This window comes from Anomaloglossus baeobatrachus, chromosome 12 (assembly GCF_048569485.1).
Source record: "Anomaloglossus baeobatrachus isolate aAnoBae1 chromosome 12, aAnoBae1.hap1, whole genome shotgun sequence".
Taxonomy (NCBI): domain Eukaryota; kingdom Metazoa; phylum Chordata; class Amphibia; order Anura; family Aromobatidae; genus Anomaloglossus; species Anomaloglossus baeobatrachus.
This window is the reverse complement of record NC_134364.1, coordinates 41,871,405-41,897,496: the sequence shown is the minus strand read 5'-3', so window position 1 is coordinate 41,897,496 and position 26,092 is coordinate 41,871,405. Positions and strand designations below refer to the sequence as shown.

The 26,092-nt window shown below is 46.0% G+C and overlaps 1 protein-coding gene across 2 annotated transcripts in view; it reads left to right on the top strand.

The window, feature by feature from the left end:
- Window positions 1–26,092, top strand: part of TTBK2 (tau tubulin kinase 2) — a 137,057-nt gene that overhangs the window by 41,997 nt on the left and 68,968 nt on the right. For both annotated transcript variants that reach the window (XM_075329961.1, XM_075329959.1), the window contains exon 3: window positions 12,821–12,968. In XM_075329961.1, coding sequence (XP_075186076.1) covers window positions 12,821–12,968 — 148 coding nt within the window. The remainder of the gene's footprint in view (window positions 1–12,820; window positions 12,969–26,092) is intronic.

Below are 26,092 nucleotides of genomic sequence, written 5' to 3'. Positions count from 1 at the left end.
CGCAGGCGCACTACAATACTTTGATCTGCAGGATCAGGATCGCAATGGCGGCCTGTGTGCACAACGTAGGACACTTCATGCACCCAGGCTTCAGAAGAAGGAGGACAAAGATGGTCGAAAGAGGAGGCGCCAGTACTGGAGAACGGAGACACCTATCCGACCAGTCTGCACCGGACCGCCCCTAGGTCAGTATTATAAAAGTGTTCTTTACGTTCTATACAGCGAGCTGGGCTTTTATGTAAAGTATTCTGGAATACTGTATATAAGAGCTCAGTGGTGGTGGCCTCAGCTTAGGCTTCTTTCACACATCAGTTTTTTGCCATCAGGCACAATCCGGCGAAAACATGAAAAAACGGATCCGGCATCTGTTGCTGCCTGATCCGTTTTTTCCCCCATAGACTTCTATTAGCGCCGGATTGTGCCGGATGGCCTTGCGTTCCATCCGGCTTTCGCCAGATCCGGAAAAATGTACTTGTCCGGCGGCCGTATGGAATGTTGAAGTAAACGTTTTTTGTCTCTGGCGAAAAACCGTATCGCAACGGATCCAGCGCCGTACGGCGTGTTTTATATTGGAAGCCTATGGACGGCGGATCTGGTGTAATACGGCAAAAAATGGATTACGGTTGCCGGATTCAGTTTTTGAACGGAGCATGCTCAGTATCGCAGCAGATCTGTCAAAAAACTGAAGGAACTGATGGAAAAAACTGATGCAACTGATCACTTTTTTCGCCGGATCATGCCTGATGGCAAAAAACTGATGTGTGAAAGCAGCCTTATAGTCACCAAATCTGCTGACAGGTTCTCTTTAAAATCTGATAATGTCCAACAACGTAATGTAGTAGCAACCAGTGGGGCTAGCGACATCCAACAACTGTTTGGAGAAGTCTGGTCAGAAGTGGTCTTCTTGGAATTATTGCAGTCAAAAGCCATTCCTTCTACATGGAAACAAGAAGGCCAAGCGACTCAACTATGCACGAAAACATAGGAACTGGGGTGCAGAAAAGTGGCAGCAGGAGCTCTGGATTCTGGGCGTCTGCAGGAACAGTGCAACATGATGGAGGATCCTACAAGTTTATGTCTCCATTTCTGAAAATAGAGTTAGGAATTTGGTCAGGATTAATGATGTCTTCAGTGCTGAGAAATCCAGGCAGATACTTAACCATCATACAATCCCATCAGGGGGCATCTGATTTGGTTCCAAATTTATTGTGCAGCAGAAAAACGACCCCAAATACACACCCAATGTCATTAACCCCTTTACGACCATTTGGACTTTGGGTACCATCTCACTAAACGACGTACCAGCGATTCCGACCACGATATGACCTGGTTAGGATCGCTGGTGCGTCACTAGTGAGCTGTCAATCAGGCAGATTTCACCAGCGACTCCTGTATGATGCTGCGCTTGGTAACCAGGGTAAATATTGGGTAACTAAGGAAAGCGCTTTGCTTGGTTACCCGATATTTACACTGGCTACATGTGGAGGGAGCCAGCGCTAAGCGGTGTATGCTGGTAACCAAGGTAAATATCTGGTAACTAAGCAAAGCGCTTTGCTTAGTAACCTGATGTGTACACTGGTTACCAGCATACACCGCTTAGCGCTGGCTCCTTCCACCTGTAGCCAGGGTACACATCGGGTTGCTAAGCAAAGCGCTTTGCTTAGTTACCCGATATTTACCCTGGTTACCAGCGTACGCTGCTTACACAGAGTCGGTGCTCGTTGGTCTCCCGCCGTCAAACACGCCGATGTGGGCTGCACAGCAGGAGACCAACAAGCAAAAAATGAACCAGAACAGTGTGTAACGATCAGCGATTTTACAGCAGGGGCCAGGCCGCTGCTTAGTGTCACACACAGCGAGATCGCTAATGAGGTTACTGGTGCGTCACAAAACCTGTGACTCAGCAGCAATCTCGCTATGTGAGAAGTACCCCTTACTGGTACGTCCCTTCACTGCAGGCTCACGTTGGGGTGTGTGGGAAGGGGTTTAAAATTATCTTCAGGGTAAAAAGAACAAAGGATTCCTGGAGGTGAACCCCCCGCAGAGCCCTGACTTCACATTATCCAGTCTGTCTGGGATTAAATGGAGACACAGAAGGATCTGCACAAGCCTCATACACAGAAGATCTGAGGGCAGTTCTCCAAGATGTTTGGAACAACCTTCATACAGAGCTCCTTCAAAAACTGTGTGACAAGTGTACGTAGAAGAAATTATGCTTTTGATGCTGATTTGAAGCAAAGGACGGTCCCACAAAATTTTGATGACTATTAACCCTTCAGTTTTTTAAAGCTTTCCTACCTTCGAGCATTTCATTCCACTTTTGCACAGTGCTGTATAATGAAAAAAAAAATAGTCAGGAAAAGGAGATTGGAGAGGTAACATAAGAGAGGACGGGGTCATTGGTTCACATAAAAAATTCAGGAGACTATATTTGATTTTTTTATGGTTTGCCTGCTTGACCTTTACAGCGTTATTCCACTCTTCTGTGCTCCGTATGTGATGGGGACCAGTCACCACTCTGATCTATATTTTATTAAACATGGGACGTTTTGTATATCCAGAAATAATCTGACTTTTTTTTTCTTTAATTTTACACTTTTGTTTCAAGTATTGATATTAACCCTGTCTAAAATCGGAGGCCAATGAACCCCCCTCTATACTATTTATTATACCTTTATACATTTTTGAGTTGCAAGACTTGTTGTTTTTTTCTAAAGTACATAAGACCCTAGGAAAATAATTGATAGGATATTATTTTTTTTATTTTTTTTTTGTAACAAAATAGCTTTTTTTTTGGTAGGAATTTGTAAGTGAATAAGTGAATTTTTCACAGGGGTCCCTGATGGAGCTTTTGAGAAGGACGGCTCACGTTGCAGTAACCTCCTCTGCAGAAGAGGATCCATCCGCTTTGTGTGCACTGTTATAAAAAACACTTTTTTAACATGTATTTTGCTACTAATGCGGGCAGCACGATGGCTCAGTGGTTAGCACTGTAGCCTTGCAGCGCTGGGGTCCTGGGTTCAAATACCACCAAGGACACTATCTGCAAGGAGTTTGTATGTTCTCCCCGTGTTTGCGTGGGTTTCCTCCGGGTACTCCGGTTTCCTCCCACACTCCAAAGGCATACAGATAGGGACTCTACATTGTGAGCCCCAATGGGGACAGTGTTGTAAATGTCTGTAAAGCGCTGTGGAATTAATAGCGCTATATAAATGAATAAAATTATTATTATAATTATTAAAATCCACCATGTTTTGATCATGGCTTAAAGGGAACCATCCAGCAGGATTTTCATATATATAGTAAAGCCAGTGCTATACTAGAGCTAGGATGCTGAATGTAACCATAGCTTGTGTTCTGAATTTTGATGTTTTAGTTCAGAAATGTGTAAGTAAAGTTCCAGCAATGCACTGTTAATTGACAGGTGCAACAGGAAGGGAATATGCGGGTCGGGTCTTGCTATCTATTCCCGCCCCTGTCTGTCTGCCTGGCCTTCCTCCCCCTGTCACTGTCATAGATGTTATATCCGGCGCAGGCAGACAGGGGCGGGAATAGATAGCAAGACCTGACCCACATATTCCCTTCCTGTTGCAACTGCCAATCAAATAGCAGTGCATTGCTGGAACTTTTCTTGCACATATTTCTGAACGAAAACATCAAAATTCAGAACACAAGCTATGCTTATGTGACGCCCTGCCAAAATCAGGGTGTCACAGATGACTGCACCCCTCTTCTAGGTGCAGGAGTCCCTCCTCTTTGGTTTTCCATCACAACCCCCACATCCATGGTACACAACACCAGCCAGCAAAGCCTAGTCACCCCCCATGACAATAGGGACACACCAGTGGGCGGGGCCAAGCGGATGGTGACGCCCACCTAGGGGTTCTGAGATGTAATGGGAGGGAACAGAGGAGTTCTGAGGAGAGTGAAGTGAGGAGAGGAATGTGAAGTGACAGGGTAGTCAGGGGTTGGAGCTCCTGGACTACCGGACTACTGACTAGGTGGCAGTCGGTAGACAGGGCCACAGGCGACGGAGATCCGGTTGTGGGAGACCTTAAGTGGACTGGGGCAGGGTTGTAGCCCGCCGGTACCGACCGCAGGAATCCGGTCCGGAGGCTGTGCATGACAGGGTACCCTGACCCTAGAGCAACAACAGCTTCACGCACCTCACTAATTGACCAGCCGGGAACAAGATTTCTGGTCTTGTCCCACAGGAGGCCCAGATAGAGCGAGACGGAAGCCCAACGAGGGGGATAGGGCTCCGCAATTGCCTGCTAAGATCCCACAGGTCAGTTCTCGCGGACCACAGATCCTAACACACAGTATCACCGGGAGCGGACTTCCCCGTTTCATGCGGAGTAGTTAACAAAAAGGTCACAAACACTAACTGCAGGAGGAAGGGACCCCCTGTCTGCTGTACCAGGGTGTGGGATCCGAACATACCCGCCGGAGGTCACCGGTCACTGGCAATTTGGTTTACCATCTGGACTCTGTGTGAACTGTGAGTACACCAACACCACCCGGTCCAACCCTGGAGATTGCGCTCTGCAGCACCATCCCACCTGTATCGTGGCCCCAGGACAACACCTCCCCTACCCGTGGAGGGGATAACATCCATCAGCCCCGGGCATCACCCCCAGCGGCAGCGGCGGTGTCCCTAACAATCAACGCACACCACGGGTGGCGTCACTGACAAATCTCACCTATATATAATTCCTCTTTTTCACTTGCAGGCGACAGACGGGTGCTCAGGCCCGGGTCCAGCTTCCCCTCGAGCCACCGCCACGACCCCGAATCTGAGCGTCTCGAGCAGCCCCTGCCGTGGTCTTTCCTTTGCCCGCAACTCTTACAATCAGCATCCTAGCGCCAGTATAGCACTGGCTTAACTTTTATATATCAAAATCCTGCTGGTTGGTTCCCTTTAAAGAGTGTATACAGGGGGGGAGGGAAAGTGTGCACAGGTAGTTGCTACCTTCCTGCCTATCGTGCCCGGCGCCGTTCTTTGTCTGCCAAGAATGATCATCGATGGCTCCTACTGGCGATTTTAGATGCTTCCACTGACGTCGAGTCAACATAACGCCAGCTTCTCTTCCGCTCTGCAGACTGGGTGTGACTGCTGACATCACGCTGATTGACAGTCGGCATACACAGTTAGACAGCGGGGAGCCGGCTGTCAGTCAGCATAATGTCAGATCTCCCGCTCCATCGTCAGAACAGAGTGGAAAAGAGGCCTCTGTTCTGGTGAGGAAGCAGCCAAATCGCCGGCAGGAGTTGTCTGTGAACGCTCTGTGCAGGCGAACAATGGTACCGGGCACAATAGGCAGGTAGCAATGCTTAGGCACATTTTTTTTGTTTAAAGCGCACCAATCACCAAGATTTTCGTATATAACCTAAAGCCAGTGCTATACTGGCACTATCAGGCTGATTCTATACATACTGTTAGTGGTCAGCTCGGATGAATAGGTTTTGAAACACAAGCCAGTGAAGTATGAAAAATCAGAAGCTTGTTGAGTGACAGCAGCTGCCGATCAGCTGATAGCTGGGGGGGTAGTCATAGTTATCCCCACTCCCTGTTATTTATTCTAATTCTATTTCGTTTTACTTTGGGACTAGAAGGACCTGTGCTGATGTCATACCCATGTGACCAGAAGGGGTGGGGCCTCAGCCAACATAGCCGATACCAGGAAGCAACAGTTTCTGTTCACTGAGGCCCCTCCCCTTCTAGTCACATGGGTATGATGACCTCAGCAAAGGTCCTTCTAGTCACAAAGTGAAACGATTCTATAATAGAATTAGCATAAGTAACGGGGAGGGAATAACTATGAATATCCCCCAGCTATCATCTGATCGGCAGCTGCTGCCATTCAAAAAGCTACTGATTTTACAAACTTTACTTGCTTGTGTTTCAAAACCTATACATCCTAGCTGACAACTAAAGGTATGTATAGAACTAGTATAGCACTGGCTTTAGGTTATATAAAAAAATCCTAGTGCTCTTCAAACCCTTGATATACTCTTTAAACGTCTGTGCCTCTGGGAATGTAAAAAGTGGATGGGGGAGAAAAATGAGAAATTTTGTGACTCAGACTAATTTCATAATCAACTTTCAGGAATTCAAGACGTCCTGTCTCCAGATATCATTTTACAATCTGCAAGTGTAGTTAAATAGATCTCTTAGACCTGATGAACTGGTATACTTACTTTGAAAAAGCCGTGACACAATAACCTTTATAATCTCAAGAATTAAAATGTACCCAGTTATAGCGTGATAGCTCAAAAATACAAGTGTATTGAGTCTGCGCCCACCCACCCAATCCTGACTGACAGGTGCAGTTTGTACTGAGCAGTGCGAGATCTGAGCAGGGAGGAGGGACACTGAGGAGCGCAATGTGTAAATTGACACAACAGTTGTCTGGATGATAGGAGTTATTTATTTCTTCAAAGGATTCTCAATGCATCAGGTTTTACCATCTCTTTATTAAGTAGATTTTTATCTTGACACATGCAATTTTTGAAAGGGCTTTCATGCCCTATGCAGATTGGCAGTGTTTGATGTTTTTAGTTATTTTAATATTTGGTAACATATTCCGTGCTTGCCATTATTAACATTGAGATTAATCATCCTTCAAAAGATCTGCAACTTTTTATTTTTGCCAAGTCTTTTGAACTTTACTGATGTAAGCTTTTTCTTTTTTGGCTGTTTGAACTATGTAATTACTGATAATTTCAGGCTTGTAGGTTAATAAAACGCCCTGAAATGATGATAGTTGAATGATCATTGTCTAGTTCTTGAAAACTACTGAAGCATATTGTTTTTTTTCCAGCTGAGAATTAAGGCCGCTTTACACGCTGCGATATCGGTACTGGTATCGCTAGCGTGGGTACCCGCCCCCATCTGTTGTGCGACACGGGCAAATCTCTGCCCATGCCGCACAACATCGCCAAGACCCGTCACACTACTTACCTGCCCGTCGACGTCGCTGTGACTGGAGAACCGCCTCCTTTCTAAGGGGGCGGTTCATTTAGCGTCACAGCGACGTCACTGAACCGCCGCCCAATAGAAGCGGAGGGGCGGAGATGAGCGGGACGTAACATCCCGCCCACCTCCTTCCTTCCGCATAGCGGCCGGGAGGCAGGTAAGGAGAGCTTCCTCGTTCCTGCGGTGTCACACGGAGCGATGTGTGCTGCCGCAGGAACAAGGAACAACCTCATTACTGCTGCAGTAACGATTTTTGAGAATGGACCCCCATGTCACCGATGAGCGATTTTTGCACGTTTTTGCGACAATGCAAAATCTCTCATAGGTGTCACACGCAACGGCATCGCTAATGCGGCCGGATGTGCGTCACAAATTCCGTGACCCCAACGAGTTCGCATTAGCGATGTCGTAGCGTGTAAAGCCCTTTTTAAAGTAATCTATAACTTTTAAAATGTAATACCCCCAAAGAGGGCAAGTGGTCCTGATAATTAGGCAGATTTCTGACTTTTATTGACTGCACTGATTACTGTAATCTGCCTTCATGTATTAATGTACAGTACAGACCAAAAGTTTAGACACACCTTCTCATTCAAAGAATTTTCTTTATTTTCGTGACTCTAAAAATTGTAGATTCACATTGAAGGCATCAAAACTATGAATTAACACATGTGGAATGAAATACTTAACAAAAAAAGTGTGAAACAACTGAAAATATGTCTTATATTCTAGGTTCTTCAAAGTAGCCACCTTTTGCTTTGATTACTGCTTTGCACATTGGCATTTTCTTGACGAGCTTCAAGAGGCAGTCACCGGAAATGGTTTTCCAACAGTCTTGTAGGAGTTCCCAGAGATGCTTAGCACTTGTTGGCCTTTTGCGTTCACTCTGTGGTCCAGCTCACCCCAAACCATCTCGATTGGGTTTAGGTCTGGTGACTGTGGAGGCCAGGTCATCTGGCGTAGCACCCCATCACTCTCCTTAGTCAAATAGCCCTTACACAGCCTGGAGGTGTGTTTGGGGTCATTGTCCTGTTGAAAAATAAATGATGGTCCAATTAGACGAAAACCGGATAGAATAGCATGCCGCTGCAAGATGCTGTGGTAGCCATGCTGGTTCTGTATGCCTTAAATTTTGAATAAATCCCCAACAGTGTCACCAGCAAAGCCCCTCACACCATCACACCTCCTCCTCCATGCTTCACGGTGGAAACCAGCCATGTAGAGTCCATCCGTTCACCTTTTCTACAAAGACGCGGTGGTTGGATCCAAAGATCTCAAATTTGGACTCATCAGACCAAAGCACAGATTTCCACTGGTCTAATGTCCATTCCTTGTGTTCTTTAGCCCAAACAAGTCTCATGAAGGCTGCTGCACAAAGTCTCCTCTTAATAGTTTTCTAGAGATGAGAAGGTGTGTCCAAACTTTTGGTCTGTACTGTATATAGAGTGGGTTAATGTCTTTGCTTTTGTGTCTGTTGACTCATCCCAGAATATAGATTTATTTTTTTTTTAATCCTGCTGTGTCTGCATGTATTACTTCGTTTCAGGTCTCATATGCATTTCCAAATTGACCTTTACGGTGCATCCTCCACTTTTGCATTTGTGTCTTTGTCTGCCTAGCATATGTTTATTGCTGTTATTTTTAGGCCTAAAAATAATTATTACATCTTGATGTTTAGGGTGCGGTGATCGAAAGTACTACATGAATTAATTGCAACTACATAACTCCTGCCATTATTCTGTTCCTTTTATTTTGCCTGAAGCTTATACTTGAAATATATCCTTAAAGGCCGTCTGACTGAAAACATAGCCTTGTAGGAGATTACTGCCACTCCTTGGTTGATGCTAGAGAAGACAAGCAATGTCTGAAGCGAGGAGAGAGTGATTTGTATGCGCTCTCCTGTACTGAAGTGATGGTAGAAGAGATGAGAAATGTCCGGAGTGTGGAGAGAGTGATTTGTGTGCGCTCTCCTGCACTGAACTGATGGTAGAGGAGACTAGCAATGTCTGAAGCGAGGAGAGAGTGATTTGTGTGCGCTCTCCTGCACTGAACTGATGGTAGAGGAGACTAGCAATGTCTGAAGCGAGGAGAGAGTGATTTGTATGCGCTCTCCTGCACTGAACTGATGGTAGAGGAGACGAGCAATGTCTGAAGCGAGGAGAGAGTGATTTGTATGCGCTCTCCTGCACTGAACTGATGGTAGAGGAGACGAGCAATGTCCGAAGCGAGGAGAGAGTGATTTGTATGCGCTCTCCTGCACTGAACTGATGGTAGAGGAGACTAGCAATGTCTGAAGCGAGGAGAGAGTGATTTGTATGCGCTCTCCTGCAATGAAGTGATGGTTGAAGAGACGAGCAATGTCCGAAGCGAGGAGAGAGTGATTTGTATGCGCTCTCCTGCAATGAAGTGATGGTTGAAGAGACGAGCAATGTCCGAAGCGAGGAGAGAGTGATTTGTATGCGCTCTCCTGCAATGAAGTGATGGTTGAAGAGACTAGCAATGTTCGAGGCCAGAAGAGAAGAGCCTTGTAGGAGATTACTGCCACTCCTTGGTTGATTGGCAATGCTGGCTTGCCAAGAAGCAGTGCTGTCTGAAGACGAAACCTCCACTATGTGATCACTGTTCATTGTGCGGTAGAGACCACAGATCACTCTCTCCTCTCTTTTGACATTGCTTTTCTTCTCTGCTACTTCTGTGCTACTCTATTACTTCTGCACAATAGAGAAGACCCAACACTCTCTCCTCACTGCTGACATTGCTCATGTATAGCTGTGTAGCAATGCCAAATGCAAGGAGAGAGTGATTTATGTGCGCATTACTGCACTGAAGTGATGGTACAGGACACAAGCAATGTCCGAAGCGAGGAGACATTGATGTGTACCCTTTTTGCACTAAAGTAATGGTAGAGGAGACTAGCAATGTCTGAAGTAAGGAGAGAGTGATTTGTGTGCGCTCTCCTGCACTGAAGTGATAGTAGAGGATACAAGCAATGTCCAAAGCGAGGAGTGAGTTATGTGCCCTTTTTTCCACTGAAATGATTATAGAGGAGATGAGTAATGTCTGAAGTGAGGAGAGAGTGTGTTGTGTGCACTCTACTAAAACTGAAATGATGCTAGAGAAGACAAGCAATGTCTGAAGCGAGGAGAGAGTGATTTGTATGCGCTCTCCTGTACTGAAGTGATGGTAGAAGAGATGAGAAATGTCCAAAGCAAGGAGAGAGGGATTTGTGTGTCCTTTCTTGCACTGAAGTGATAGTAGAGGAGACGAGCAATGTCTGAAGCGAGGAGACAGTGATTTGTATGCGCTCTCCTGTACTGAAGTGATGGTAGAGGAGACGAGCAATGTCCAAAGCAAGGAGAGAGGGATTTGTGTGTCCTTTCTTGCACTGAAGTGATAGTAGAGGAGATGAGCAATGTCTGAAGCGAGGAGAGAGTGATTTGTATGCGCTCTCCTGTACTGAAGTGATGGTAGAGGAGACGAGCAATGTCCAAAGCAAGGAGAGAGGGATTTGTGTGTCCTTTCTTGCACTGAAGTGATAGTAGAGGAGATGAGCAATGTCTGAAGCGAGGAGAGAGTGATTTGTATGCGCTCTCCTACAATGAAATGATGGTAGAAGAGACTAGCAATGTTCGAAGCGAGGAGAGAGTGATTTGTGCGCACTCTCTAGCGCTGGAGTGATGGTAGAGGAGACTTGCAATGTCCAAAGCGAGGAGCAAGTGATGTGTCTGCTCTCTCCGCACAGGGATTGTGATCACTTAACAGAGGATTATCTTCAGGCAGTGTTGACTCTGGACAAGCAAGGTGCTGTCAATCAACCTAGAAAGAGTGGCAATAATATAAATAAGTGGATGGAAAGGTACCATGAGGGGCTCTGCCAAACCAACGCTGCACCGGGTACCTCCATTTACATATTAAATAAAGTTGTTTTTTGTTCAACAAAGACACCCCCCCCACCCTCCCAAAAAAAAATGTGCTTTTCGTTGCTCCTCCATTACCTACAAGACTGTGGTTAGAAGTGTAAATTTGGGGTGACGGGCTGTCCTAATCATGCTGCCGAGCCACAGGCAACGTCTATTGAACACCGGTTGTGCTATTCCAGTTCTATCTATAGTAAAAAGACAGACAAAAAAATGTGGCGCTCCTTAGTGTAAAGATTTTGGGTAAAAAGTCACTTGTCTTAAAAATTGTGCACTTTAGTCTTCACCTGCACAAAAATAAAAGTAGACAGATTTTGGACTCCAGTGGGGTACGGAAGTACAATTGTGCAAGACTTTTTGTAATAACTGTGTACCGCCCCGGTGTTGGTCGGGCTGCTCAGATCTGGGATCGTGGGGGCTCGAGGGGGGCCCGGACCCGGGTTGGCGGACACTTTGATCCGTAAAAGGGGGGTATTTACAGGGGGAGAAGTTCGTGAGGCCACCTGGATTGCGGTAATGGGAGTACTGCCGCTGCTGTAAGGAGTACCGGGGCAGATGGAATTAAGCAGCCAGATGTAAGTCCCTCCACAGGTAGGGAAGGCCCCGGGCTCAGGGGTGTTGGTGGATGTTTGGGAGTGCAGGGTGCACTGGGATCAGGGTACTCACTGTGGGTAGTTGTGGTGCAGGATGAGCATTATAAAAGCAACACTCACGCTGCAAGTAAACCAAGTTCTCTGTGCACCACAGTCACTGCGGGGAGCCTGTCCAGGTGTCCGCTCCCACCAGTGTCGCTTGGCAGTCAGGAGCTACCTCCGTGCACAATTTAGTTGTCTGTCTGTGGACCCTCGGCTTGAAGCTTTTAGGGCCCCACTACCTTTGTGAAGTGTAGCTCTGCTCTTGAGGGCTGGCACTTGGGACTTCAGGGGGCTGGTTTTGGCTGGAAAACCCTGTCCCCTGCAGTGTGCTAATGCCCCCAATCTCTGAGCTCTGTGGGAAAGTCCCTGAAGGTCCTCTTCCTCTGCAGGTTAATTGCCAGGACATTGAATCGGCTCCTGACCTAGGGTCCTGTACCCCGTCGTGCTTGGTACAGGTCAGTTTCTTATGGGCTTGCTGGTGCCGACAGTCCTTCTTGACTATGTCCATCGCACCCCTTTCCAATGTCACTGCCACCGGTCCCCAACTCCTCTGGTCCCGGAACACCGTTTGCGACCCAACCACTGTCTAGCTCCCCGGGAGCTCACTCTCCCCAGCTCCTCTCTCTTTGAGGGTTCTCACTACTCTCCACTGTACTCTACTAGACTGTCTCCTTCCCTCCCACCAGTCTGCCTGACCCCTAGGTGGTGGCCCTTTTCCAGCTAGACCAACCCACTGGTGTGTCTGACAGGTCTTGATGTGAGGTGTTGATTGGGATTTGTGGTGCTGTTGGTAGTGACACCGGTTTCTTAGGAACCTGGAACCATGGCGGGTAGGCCCTGCACCCTGGGTAAGGATGCAGTACCCTTTGGAACCCTGATGTACTCTGGGGGGGCGCCACAACTGTAAAAGTCGAGCTACAGCATCTAGATAACGAAAATCATGTCTGCGTTGATAATGAAAGCAAGCAAAGTCAACTTAAAGGCGCAAACTAAGTATTAAGGCCCAAAAATCTCACAAAGACTATGATGAATCGTGGCCTAGATGTGTGAAATAACAAATTTGAGGCTGGGCCCTGAGGCTTCTTCCCCCAAACACAGGACTCTCCTTGTATACACAACTGGAAACGACCATCTGTCAATGTAGTTATACATTTCTGGGCGTAATTTTGGAGGAACCAGACATGGTATATGGAAGATACACTGGAATATTGACATGTCCTCTTTTCTAATAAAGTATGATTACTTGTTTTGCTATTCCACTGACCATGATCTTTGTTATTGTTTTTCGACAGCTAAGAAAAATTGGTGGTGGTGGCTTTGGGGAAATCTACGATGCCCTGGACCTGCTGACAAGGGAGAACGTGGCGCTCAAAGTGGAGTCTGCTCAACAGCCAAAACAAGTACTGAAAATGGAGGTGGCCGTTCTCAAGAAACTTCAAGGTAAAATAACCTGCTAGCTTGTTTTATTGTTGCCACGATTCCTCTGTGCAGAGCATCTTGCAGTGACATGTTTCCTTTGTGCAGAGCATTTTGCATTTGGAGATGCTCTGCTGTGTTTCTTTGAGCATTAGCTTACAGGTTGTTTGTCAGCACAGGTATCCATACAGGTTCTGGGAGGTGCTGATTGCTCAGCTGTTCCATCTTCCTGGTAATTGAGCATGCTCTCCCAGAACCTCGCCAGTCGTTCTCTCTGGTTCTTTAGTTGTGCTCTTGGCTTGTGCTTGTGTTCTGATACAAGTTTCTTGACCCCAGACCATTGTTTGACTCCTCTCTGCCCACTCCCTCTTCTTGTCGTTACCTCCTGGCTTCTGACCTCGGACCGTTACCTGATCACGTCTCTGTCTGCTCACTGAATCTAATACATGCTTTCCTGGAATTCTGACCCTCGGTATGTGACTTCACTGCGTTTCTGCTTACTCCCTGTATTCTGTCGTGTCCTCCTGTTTCCTGACCCTGGCTTGTCTGACTTCCCTTCCATCTATATTATCCATAAGTAGGGACTAGCATCACAATTGTCTAGTTTGAGGATGGGCTTTTATAATGGTGAAGGAGGTAAAATTGGGCAAATATAACGGTGGAAGGGTGGGTGTTCCTGCTCACTGACCTACTAATGCTGCGCTGGAATGGCAGGAGGCCTGAAAAAAGGTTGAGAAATGTCTTGTTGTTTTCTCCTTTTTTAAGGGTTATTCCCTAAATCACAATAATGTGCAAATATTTATTAAATTGTGCTATTACTGTTTTTAATTGGTAAAAACATGACCCTACAAGCTCTATTTGCCTTAAAGTTGTCAACCAAATTGCCTTGGGGTAGTTCCAGTGCTCCTTGTTGATCATGCACCGTGCGGTCTCTCCGCTGCATCCCTGCCACCATAGCTCTGCTCCAGGTCGTGTCTAGAATAGAGTTAAGGGGGCTTTATACGGTAGCGATATCAGTACCGGTATCGCTATCGTGCGTACCCGCCCCCATCGTTTGTGCGACACGGGCATATCGCTGCCCGTCGCGCACAAAATCGCGCTCCCCGTCACACGGCTTACCTGCCCTGCGACGTCGCTCTGGCCGGCGATCCGCCTCCTTTCTAAGGGCGTGGGTCGTGCGGCGTCACAGCGACGTCACACGGCAGCCGTCCAATAGAAGCTGAGATGAGCGGGACGTAAACATCCCGCCCACCTCCTTTCTTCCGCATTGCCGGTAGAGGCAGGTAAGGAGATGTTCCTTGCTCCTGCGGTGTCACACATAGTGTTGTGTGCTGCCGCAGGAACGAGGAACAACATTGCTAATGAGAGGTAAACGATTTTTGGTTTTAGGATGACCTCTCCGCGGCAAACTATTTTTGCCACTTTTGCGATCGTTTTAGGTCGCACATAAGTGTCACACGCTGCAATAACTTTAATGACGCCGGATGTGCGTCACTAACGACGTGACCCCGACGAAAAAACATTAACGATATCGTAGCGTGTAAAGCCCCTTTTAGTCTTGTGAGGGATGATGTTACAGGAAAGGGAAAAACCTACTTCATTTACAGTGTAGAGCTCATTCTTGGAAGCACCGGAGTGCCTGTGTGCTGGTAATGAGGTGATGTACTGCAAGATGGTGCTGTGTATGAAGGGGCCTGAGAAGAGTGATGTTCAAAAGGATAGGGCTGGGTATAGGGGGGCTGAAAGAAGAGATGCACCAGAGCCTGGGGCTGTGTATATAGTGGCTAAGAGGAGCGATGTAGTGCAGGGTGGGGCTGTGTATGAAGGGACCTGAGAGGAGGGATGTACAAAAGGATAGGGATGATTATAGGGGGGGTTGAAAGAAGAGACACACCAGAGCATGGGGCTGTGTATAAAGAGGCTTAGAGGAGCAATGTAGTGCAGGGTGGGGCTGTGTATGAAGGGGCCTGAGAGGAGGGATGTACAAAAGGATAGGGCTGATTATAGGGGGGCTGAAAGAAGAGACACACCAGAGCATGGGGCTGTGTATAGAGAGGCTTAGAGGAGCGATATAATGCAGGGTGGGGCTGTGTATGAAGGAGCCTGAGAGGAGGGATGTACAAAAGGCTTGTGCTGGGTATAATGGAGCTAAAAGAAGAGACACACCAGAGCATGGGCTTGTGTATTAAGTGGCTGAGAGGAGTGATATACTGCAGGGTGAGGCTGTGTATAGAGAAGCTGGGAGCAGGGCCGGTTTTAGGCAAAGTGGGGCCCTGTGCAAAAGTTAAGTGGGGATTTAACTGTTAACATAGTGCAATATCACCACTGTACATGAGTGTGGCACCAGAACCACCATCAGTACAAGTATATAGCACCGAGCTTAGTACAGCGATTAATTATGTCAGGTCAGCCCCATATATTCTAGTAATATTTTAATCTACAATTCCTATGTCTTTACCAATGCTAAGGAGATACTGCAAGTTGTCCTCTGTCATTATCAGCCTGTGGACCATGCAGGTACCAGAGCACTGATGACACAGGCAGTATCACAAATAAACCTTTACATGCAGGTACCTTTTATAGATGACGTAATCTCAGGTTGGAGTAATTCCCATCCCTTCTGTCTCCATGTAGTACAGATGCTATGATGAGATTTCACTCCCACAGCTTTTCTCTCCAGTCTTCCCTCTTCTCCGTCTTCAGCAGCACATCCTGACACCGTGCCCTTAAAAATGAAAGTACCATTATACTGCCCTAGAAATATAAATATCTTCCATACTGCGCTCCTGAATAAATTGTCCCTCACAGTACTCCTTGCACAAAATATCCCCCCTCACACTGGCCCTCTGTAAAGTGTCCCCTCACTGCCTCTGTCGATAATGTCCCTCCACCACTGCCCCTCTTATAATATCCCTTCACACACTACTCCTCTCCATAATATCCTTTCACACACTGCCCCTCTCAATAATACCTTCTCCACACACTGCCTCTGTACATAATGTCCCTCCACCACTGCCCCTCTCCATAATATCCCTCCACCACTGCCCCTCTCCATAATATCCCTCCACACACTGCCCCTCTCCATAATATCCACCCTTACACTGCCCCTCTCCAAAATAGTCGCCTAAACTGAAAGATGGACCATGATGTTTTGCTCTGTAGACTGGGTGGGACAGCCGATATCCTCTACATAACTGGGGAAGCCGGCTGTCAAGCAGCAGTGACGTTGGCTGTCCTGCCCTGTCTAAAGAGCAGAGCAGTTGAGAATCCGCCGCTCTGATGACGCGACGTTAGCGGAAGCAGCTGAATCCACCAGTCTCGGTTATACCCTTTAAGCCCAATACTCAGTTAGGGAATTCTCAGTTTTAAGTAGTGGGTCCTACCATTAGGACATCAATCATATAGCCAGCGTAGCGAGAGCGTCTTTCTCCCTGGAGAACCTAGTATAGCTGTACATTACACAGACAGGTCATTGATTTTAATGCACTGTGACACACTATATTGTCCCATGACAGTGCTGTGGAGGAATTAATCACTTAGTACTGGGCTTCCCAATGAGTAGGTCGTACACCCTGTAATCAGCTTCTTTTTATGGGAGTCACTTTTAATTATTAAAAACAAAAACAAAAATTTAAACAAAAATTGCAACATCATGTCAAGCCCTATTGTTTAATGCATTTTTTTTGCCAATGTTTTTGGGGGCGTCCTTTCTTGAACTTTATTAAACTAGAAAATAAATAATTATTTCTTTCAATTTTTCACACTTTTGACTGGGACTACTTTGGACTCCTGTCCTTTCAGGAAGACTTTTCAGCAGTTTCTTTATCATCAGAGACAGGATTACAATGACAGATACTTTCCTCTCTACACAGCTAATAACATAGGATCCTCCTCTCACCATAGGCGATGTCACAACCGACCTGCTCCCTCCTTCTCCACAATGACCTTTGCACACGCTGATTAGATACTGCATGTCAAATGATAGGATCAGTGTGAACATTGTGGTTAATGTACATGTATTGTTTCCTGAAACTGCAAGATTTCTAATTTGCATTGTTAATAAAGATTGTGATTTGGGGAAGAAAAATTGCTAAATTTTTATTAATAATATAATAATAATATATTTATTCATTTATATAGCGCTGTTAATTCACAGCGCTTTACATACATTGGTAACACTGTCCCCATTGGGGCTCACAATCTAAAGTCCCTATCTGTATGTCTTTGGAGTGTGGGAGGAAACCGTAGGAAACCCATACAAACACGGGGAGAACATACAAACTCCTTGCAGATGGTGTCTTTGGTGGGATTTGAACCCAGGACCCCAGCGCTGCAAGGCTGCAGTGCTAACCACTGAGCCACCACAAGACTGCAGTGCTAACCACTGAGCCACCACAAGACTGCAGTGCTAACCACTGAGCCACCACAAGACTGCTGTGCTAACCACTGAGCCACCACAAGACTGCAGTGCTAACCACTGAGCCACCACAAGACTGCAGTGCTAACCACTGAGCCACCACAAGACTGCAGTGCTAACCACTGAGCCACCACAAGACTGCAGTGCTAACCACTGAGCCACCACAAGACTGCAGTGCTAACCACTGAGCCACCAATTTAAACAATAGTCGTCTTTCTGCTGATCCTTTCCTTTGAAGTGACCGTGTCTACTTTGTTCTAATGACTCTTCCCCTTCTTTATGCTAGGTGCTTAATATGTGAATACAATATATATGAAAATCAGCCTTTTATATGCCGTCCTGTGGAATCTGTGATCATGAGTGGAAATGGGTGATGGAGAATTGTAGAAATTCCCTCCGCGCTAAGCCTTTCTAGTGTCTGAGGGAAGTCGTGCATGCGACGTATCAAGACACTTGGGTTTGGTTTCAAGGTGAAGCTGCGCTTCCCGGTGGCTCTGAAGGACGTCGGCTGTTTTGTATGCAGACTAGAGAATGCGGCGTGAGATTATTCTTCGAATGTATCTTGCATCTCTCTATAAATTGTCAGGGGACGCGAGCGATGTCTCATTGCCCCCACTTAGCCATAGGATCTGTGCCGATGCGGAGAGCTTAAGATGTACGGGAGAAGCGGGGAGCGTTGCTGTGTACGAGCTGGAATGACGCAGGACTCTTTCCCTATTACCTCTGGGTATAGAGAGGAGCTATACAGAGGAAGCTTATGCAATGATTCCAGACAGCAGAGAGAATCCAATGAGGACATGTATATGGCACAGCTATGGGAATATTCACAATAAGGGACTTAGGAAGTACATACTTAACCCCTTAAAGGTTTTGCCGGACTGATCTTATTTCTATGCATGGCTTAAAGACAAACATAGGCAACCCCACCTTTCACTAGACACACCGGCTCAGAAAGCAATGTATGCTTCATTTGGAAATCGCTGAAGACTTCTGCTACCTGTGATTGACTAGATGTGTCAAATAAATAGAAAAGTGCGTCCTTGGATGTTTCACCTTCCGGATACTTGGGTCTCTCTTTGCAATCCACCGACTGTTGTTAAGTGTAATCCCCCTCTAGCACCAGAGAAGCCCAGACTTATTACAGGGAGTTAGAGCAAGTGCTTTGTATCTGCTCCTACTTTACAGACTGCAAACCACAAACAGGCAAACAGAGCTGGCCTTTCAGTTTAGGGCAGACAAGATATTGGACAATAGCATGTGCAAAACAAATGAAGTTCCAGCACCTATAGTGCTGGCAGAATACTGAATAGATAAGGCTAGTTTCACACTACGTCTTTTTAACATCCGCTGAAAACGTTTTTTTAGCGGAAGTACGGATCCTGCTTTTACAGCAAATAACGTATGCAAACGCATATGTTATTTTGCAGGATCCTGCACTGGATATTTAGGGGCGGGCATTGGAGTCATGTGATCGGGAGTGAGGGGAGCTAGACTGGGAAGAGGCTTCTGACAGCTGCAGACGCTGGTAACCAAGGTAAACATCGGCCTTGGATACCCGATATTTATCTTGGTTACGAGTGTCTGCAGCTGCTAGGAGCCGGGCTGCCTGCACACGCAACCAACGTAAACATCGGGTAACTAAGAGAAGTGGTTACGCGATATTTACCTTGGTTACGAGTGTCCGCAGCTCTCAGGTGGGAGAGAGAGGGAGGGGGAAAGACAGAGATAGAGAGAGAGGGGGTGAGGGAGGGAGTAGAGAGATAGACAGATCACTGGAGACTGGTTCTGGGCATGCTCAGTACTTTCTGGGCATGCTCAGTACAAAAGCAGGATCCTGTTACAACGCAACTGAACGCATTCTGCTAGGCAGGATCCAGCACTCATTGAAATGCATTGCAGCTCGCGGCGCAATGTGAAGGATCCTGTGAGATGCGTTATTTTGACAAAGCAAAAAAACGCTACATGTTGCGTTTTTGAAACATGTTAAAATAACGCAAAAGGACGGATCCTGCGTCTAACGGACGCAAACGCATGCGAACGCAGGTGGACGCGAGTCCATTGAAAATGCATTGAAGTGAAAACGGATTTGCACAGGATCCGTACTTCCGTTAAAATAACGTTTTCAACGGATGTTAAAAAGACGTAGTGTGAAACCAGCCTTAAACACACACACACACACACACACACACACATACACACACATTCTCTCACACACACACATTCACACGCACATACATACATGCACATACATACACGCACATACATAAATACACACGCACATACATAAATACACACGCACATACATAAATACACACACGCACATACACACACACATACACACATTCACACACACACTCACACTCATGCACACGCGCACACACACACACACACACACACACATTCACACGCACATACATACATGCACATACATAAATACACACGCACATACATAAATGCACACGCACATACATAAATACACACGCACATACATAAATGCACACGCACATACATAAATGCACACGCACATACATACATGCACATACATAAATACACACGCACATACATAAATGCACACGCACATACATAAATGCACACGCACATACATACATGCACATACATAAATACACACGCACATACATAAATGCACACGCACATACATAAATACACACACACACACATACATAAATACACACACGCACATACACACACATACATAAATACACACACACACGCACACACACACAGTGTATGGCAAGTTATAGTGCAGGAAAATCCCTTCTAACCAGAAATTTTAACTAAGAAATAATGGAATTAGGTTTTGTTTTTTTTTTATGTTTTTGGGTTGCTACTTCCATTACGTTGCATTACAGTTCAAGTCATCTCCCTCCTCGCTGATGAGGCAATTTGCATATTTAATTTTCCCAAGAAGCATTGTATGGCTATATATATAAATATATATATAATATATATATATATATTAGTAATCTCCTTACACTGGCATGTCACTCTTCAAAAGGAGGGCGTTACCACTTAGATTACTTTTGGATTAAAATCCTTCAAGGTCTGTCGTCCGTACGCTTCTGGAGTGTTCCTTCCTTGCAGTCGTAGACAGGGAAGATGGGGACACAATCTCTAACAGAGGAGCATTACTCTCTTATACCCATGTACTAGTGTCAGGAGCATATGACCAGCATCAGCGATCACAAGAATGTGTCTGTTCCCTGACTGTAAGCAACCGTGAAAAACGGTAAGGGCTGGAGACAATGGATCTGAGAAAGTTACACAACTTTGTAATTATTCACTGATTGTTCTTTAGTTACATAGATCCGGAAAATCCCTTTAAATGTTAAGAAAGTGCCCGATTGTGTTTGAGCACATGGGCAGCCGTAACAAGGATCTGCATCAATAGGGATAAGCTGGAGTATCAGTCCTGTAATCCTGTAGCAGTTGTGCAGCCATTATTGATCCATCCTCACTGATCAGAGTTCTATTCTTCTACTTTACATACTGCTATGACTTAATCCCCATTCTCTGATCACAGGCTAAATACTAAACCATGGCTGTGTTATGTACAAGGTTCTTACCAATGAAACAAGAAGCCCAAAGGATTGGGATGGAATTAAAGCGGTATTCAGGTGTAAACAAGTAAAATCCTATCCCCTGCAATCCCCATTGCTCTGCCAAACCAACGCTCATCAGTCGATTTAGGAAACTCATCTTCAAATTGAGGGGCAAAAGGTCAAAAATAGCTGACAATTTCCTAAGCATTATAATTATGATGGTCTACGGTAAACAGGATTAAAACCACATTTTTAATATTTCCGCGATGAAACAGCTAAAATAATTCTTGCAGGAATTCTATGACAGCCGCTAATCTGATAATTTACTGCATAATGGCATGGCTGCATTTTCATTTTGAAACCCGTCTGTAAGCACTCGTTCAGGAGTCGGGGGTTCTTTATGTACTTATCCCTCCTTTTTTTTTTTCTTTTCTTATTCTTCAGACCGAGTGGTTTTCACAAAACTGCTGAGATATGTCTGATATTGACCTGAGTGTCAGCTCAAAATTGGCAATGCAAGTCTATGGGTCCGTGAGAAAATCAGGCAGTAGTCTGATGCCGTTTTGTATTGCCTGATAGATATGACAAGCTGACATTGACACTCTGCTGATACTCTGACACTGATGACGCTCTGCTGAGACTGTCGCTCTGCTTAGACTCTGCTGAGACTGTCGCTCTGCTTAGACTCTGCTGAGACTGTCGCTCTGCTTAGACTCTGCTGAGACTGTCGCTCTGCTTAGACTCTGCTGAGACTGTCGCTCTGCTTAGACTCTGCTGAGACTGTCGCTCTGCTTAGACTCTGCTGAGACTGTCGCTCTGCTTAGACTCTGCTGAGACTGTCGCTCTGCTTAGACTCTGCTGAGACTGTCGCTCTGCCGAGACTCTGCTAAGACTGTCGCTCTGCCGAGACTCTGCCGAGACTGTCGCTCTGCCGGCGCTCTGCCGAGACTGTCGCTCTGCCGGCGCTCTGCCGGCGCTCTGCCGAGACTGTCGCTCTGCCGGCGCTCTGCCGAGACTGTCGCTCTGCCGGCGCTCTGCCGAGACTGTCGCTCTGCCGGCGCTCTGCCGAGACTGTCGCTCTGCCGGCGCTCTGCCGAGACTGTCGCTCTGCCGGCGCTCTGCCGAGACTGTCGCTCTGCCGGCGCTCTGCCGAGACTGGCGCTCTGCCGAGACTGTCGCTCTGCCGGCGCTCTGCCGAGACTGTCGCTCTGCCGAGGACTGGCGCTCTGCCGGCGCTCTGCCGGCGCTCTGATACTCTGATGGGACTGGCGCATGGCTGAGAGCTCTCTGTTGATACTTTGACACACTGTTGCGGCTCTGACACTCTGCTGACACTGATGACGCTGTGATGAATCTGTCTGTTTTTCTCATAAATGGGGAAAAAAAGACGTGTGAGTGAGGTCTTAGGATGCCATTTTAGGCTCTAAGGCCATGTGCCCACGGGGGATTTGTACCTTAGGACTTTCCTGCAGGTATTTCTGCGGGTTCACACGGCAACTCCCCTAAATTTTCAGCTATCCATTTCTGCGGCATTTCTGCGGAGCTGTTGCGGTAAACCTGTGGAAACAGTTCCGATTTCGTGCAGACTTCCTGCGGAATTCCCGCCCTGTATCTCCATAGTGGAGGGGCGGGAATTCCGCAGATAATTCCGCATGAATAATTGACATGCAGTTACAGGCATCTGCGGGAAATACGCAGCATATTCCACAGCCGCAAATACCGCAGCATTGATACAGCACTCCCCAAATCCCATAGGATAACATGGGGAATGTCTGTACTTGTGTAAACCTATGGATTTATCTGGAAAATCTGCGGGTTTTACGCAGAAAAATCCGCAGTTACTTTCTCCAGTGGGCACATAGCCTAACAGATCCAATAGAAGCTGCATCTGGAAAACAGTGCAAATGCGGATGCAATGGAAAATAAAGTTTTCTGTTTTCAAATAAATTATTATATATATATTTTTTTTTTTTTTTTTTTTTTATTAATAAAGACCGAAGTGGACGCTTTGGTCTCTGTTTTGGATCCATTTTTACTTGGTGTCTCAAAATTTGTAGTGCTCTGGGCATGAAGAGTGCTAAAAATCTGATCCAGTAACTACTAACATAACACATGACCGGCCATTATAATCCTTTTCACATAGACTTCAATGTTACAGAGAGAAAAAAAAAACCAAAACACAAGTTGTTAATCCATTTATTTATTTTTGGGGTCTGACAACATTTTGCAGACTTTATTTTTAAGTCCAGCTAAAGAAATTGATTGTAGCTGAAAAAGGCATGCGGAAGACCATTTATGACACTTCCGTTCCCATTAAAATGAATGGGATCTTGGAGTCTAATGTCTTTCAGTTCCGTTTTCTTGTTATCCCAAAACTGATCCAAACATGAAAATAACTGCTGGACAGAGCTTTTAAGGGGTTGTCCAGAACGTTTACATCGCAGGCCTATCCTTGGGATAGCCCATCAATATTTGATTTGGGGGGGGGGGGGCACGCTAGGTTTGGGTTCGTACCATGCCACATGGCAGCAGGGAAGGGAAACCCTGTGTCTAGGGAAGGGGGGAGAGGGTGACCCCTGACCAAACATTCCGCAGTCCCCAGGCTCCCATGGCCACCCTTAGATAGTGCGCTGAGCAGGATACTTGGCCCTGGCCTACCCTGAACTGGTCCCTAGTAGGGAATGGGTGGGATGAGTGCTTAGTCAACCAGAGAATACACACACAAGGGAAAGTACAGCACAGACCAAAAGTTTGGACACACCTTCTCATCTCTAGAACAACTGTTAAGAGGAGACTTTGTGCAGCAGGCTTTCATGGTAAAATAGCTGCTAGGAAACCACTGCTAGGGACAGGAACAAGCAGAAGAGACTTGTTTGGGCTAAAGAACACAAGGAATGGACATTAGACAGTGGAAATCTGTGCTTTGGTCTGATCAGTCCAAATTTGAGATCTTTGGATCCAACCACCGTGTCTTTGTAGAAAAGGTGAGCGGATGAACTCTACATGGCTGGTTCCCACCGTGAAGCATGGAGGAGGAGGTGTGATGGTGTGGGGGTGCTTTGCTGGTGACACTGTTGGGGATTTATTCAAAATTGCAGGCATACAGAACCAGCATGGCTACCAGAGCATCTTGTAGCGGCGGTGCTCTTCCATCCGGTTTGCGTTTAGTTGGACCATCATTTATATTTCAACAGGACAATGACCCCAAACACACCTCCAGGCTGTGTAAGGGCTATTAGACTAAGAAGGAGAGTGATGGGGTGCTACGCCAGATGACCTAGCATCCACAGTCACCAGACCTGAACCCAATCGAGGATGGTTTGGGGTGAGCTGGACCGCAGAGTGAAGGCAAAAGGGCCAACAAGTGCTAAGCATCTCTGGGGAACTCCTTCAAGACTGTTGGAAAACCATTTCCGGTGACTACCTCTTGAAGCTCGTCAAGAAAATGCCAAGAGTGTGCAAAGCAGTAATCAAAGCAAAAGGTGGCTACTTTGAGAACCTAGAATATGACATATTTTCAGTTGTTTCACACTTTTTTAAGTATTTCATTCCACATGTTTTAATTCACAGTTTTGATGCCTTCAATGCGAATGTACAATTTTTTAGAGTCATGAAAATAAAGAAAACTGTTTGAATGAGAAGGTGTGTCCAAACTTTTGGTCTGTATTGTGTGTGAACAACTTATCTGCAGGATGACTCTGGGAGAGATACAGCAACCACAAAACAATGTTTCTTCAGATGAATACAAGTCGACTTTTGCATCCAAAGCCCCGTATAGGAATATAACTCTATCACCAGCAAACACCAGCAAACACCAAGGGGAAATGTGGGTATTTAAGGTCACAAGGGGAAGCGAAGATGATTAACAACTGAAAAAGTGAAGAAATCCACAGGGTCCTAAAAGGAAAGGGATTAACCAAAAGCAGAGAAGATTCATAGGATACCATTTACACCACAGCAGGAAGAATAGAATGTCGGGGAGCAATTTGCACAGCCAAACGCTTCGACCTTCTATAGCCGGACACATCAGGGAGTCCTTCAACTGTGATCGGCCCAGTGCCCTACGCTGTGTAGTTTTGATGCGTATTCTCAGAAATCTGCATGTCTATTGTGAAGCCAGCAAAGTCTATGAGAATTCAGAAGTGCCATGCCCACGTTGAGTATTTTTCCCTTGCGTATTTGGTGCAGAAAAAACGAAATCTGCACCAAATAACTAAGGGGAAAATACTAAACATGGGCATATTAGTTCTGAATTGTCTATAGACTTTGCTGGCTTCGCAATAGACATGCAGATTTTGATGCAGATTTCTGAAAATCTGAGTCAAAATCCGCATCAAAATCTGCAGCGTGGCCACAGGGCCATACACCCATGACAGTGTGACTCTTAGCCTTACAATCGACAGACTGCCATGTGCCCACACTGCAGAAAATGCGCGGAATTTGCCGCGGATTTCCGCAGATTTTTCAACAATCTGCAGCACAGCTACTCCCCAGCCATTTCTATGGCATTTGGGAACTGCTGTGCCCACGCTGCATTTTTTTCCACAGCGGACTTCCCTGCGGAAAAATCAGCAGCATGTCAATTATTCCTGCGGATTTACCTGCGAATTTTGCCCATGCAAGTGAATGTTAAAAAAAAAGCAAAATCCGCAACGAAATCTGCGTCAAATCAGCGTCAAATCCGCACCTATGTAAAGGTGCGGTTTCCGGGGGGAATGCTGCGGATTTAGCTACAGAAAAATCCGCGGATACAGAGTCCCGTGGGCACATAGCCTAAGGATAGGCCACGGATGTAAAAGTGCCGGACAACACCTTTTCACTAAACCTTAGAAAACTGTAATACAATGTATCTAATTAGCAAAAATGAATGCTTTTAATTGTAAGTAGTTTGTAGTTTTATATTATGTCCCCTGTGATTTTAAAGCGGTAAAATCTGAGGCTAATTACTTCATCCTATAAATGGATTTAATTTTGTTGTCTAGAAGAACATGTCATAGATTTGACTGGAACAGTTTGTCAGTGTTTCTCTGGGGGAATAAACTGAAATGGCAACAGCTACAGAACTGGATGGATTTTACTAGATTTATTTTAAAGAGATCTATATGTAAATATTTACTTTTTTCTTTTCACATAAATAAATCCTCTCTTTCCAATGGATTGAGCCTGAATTG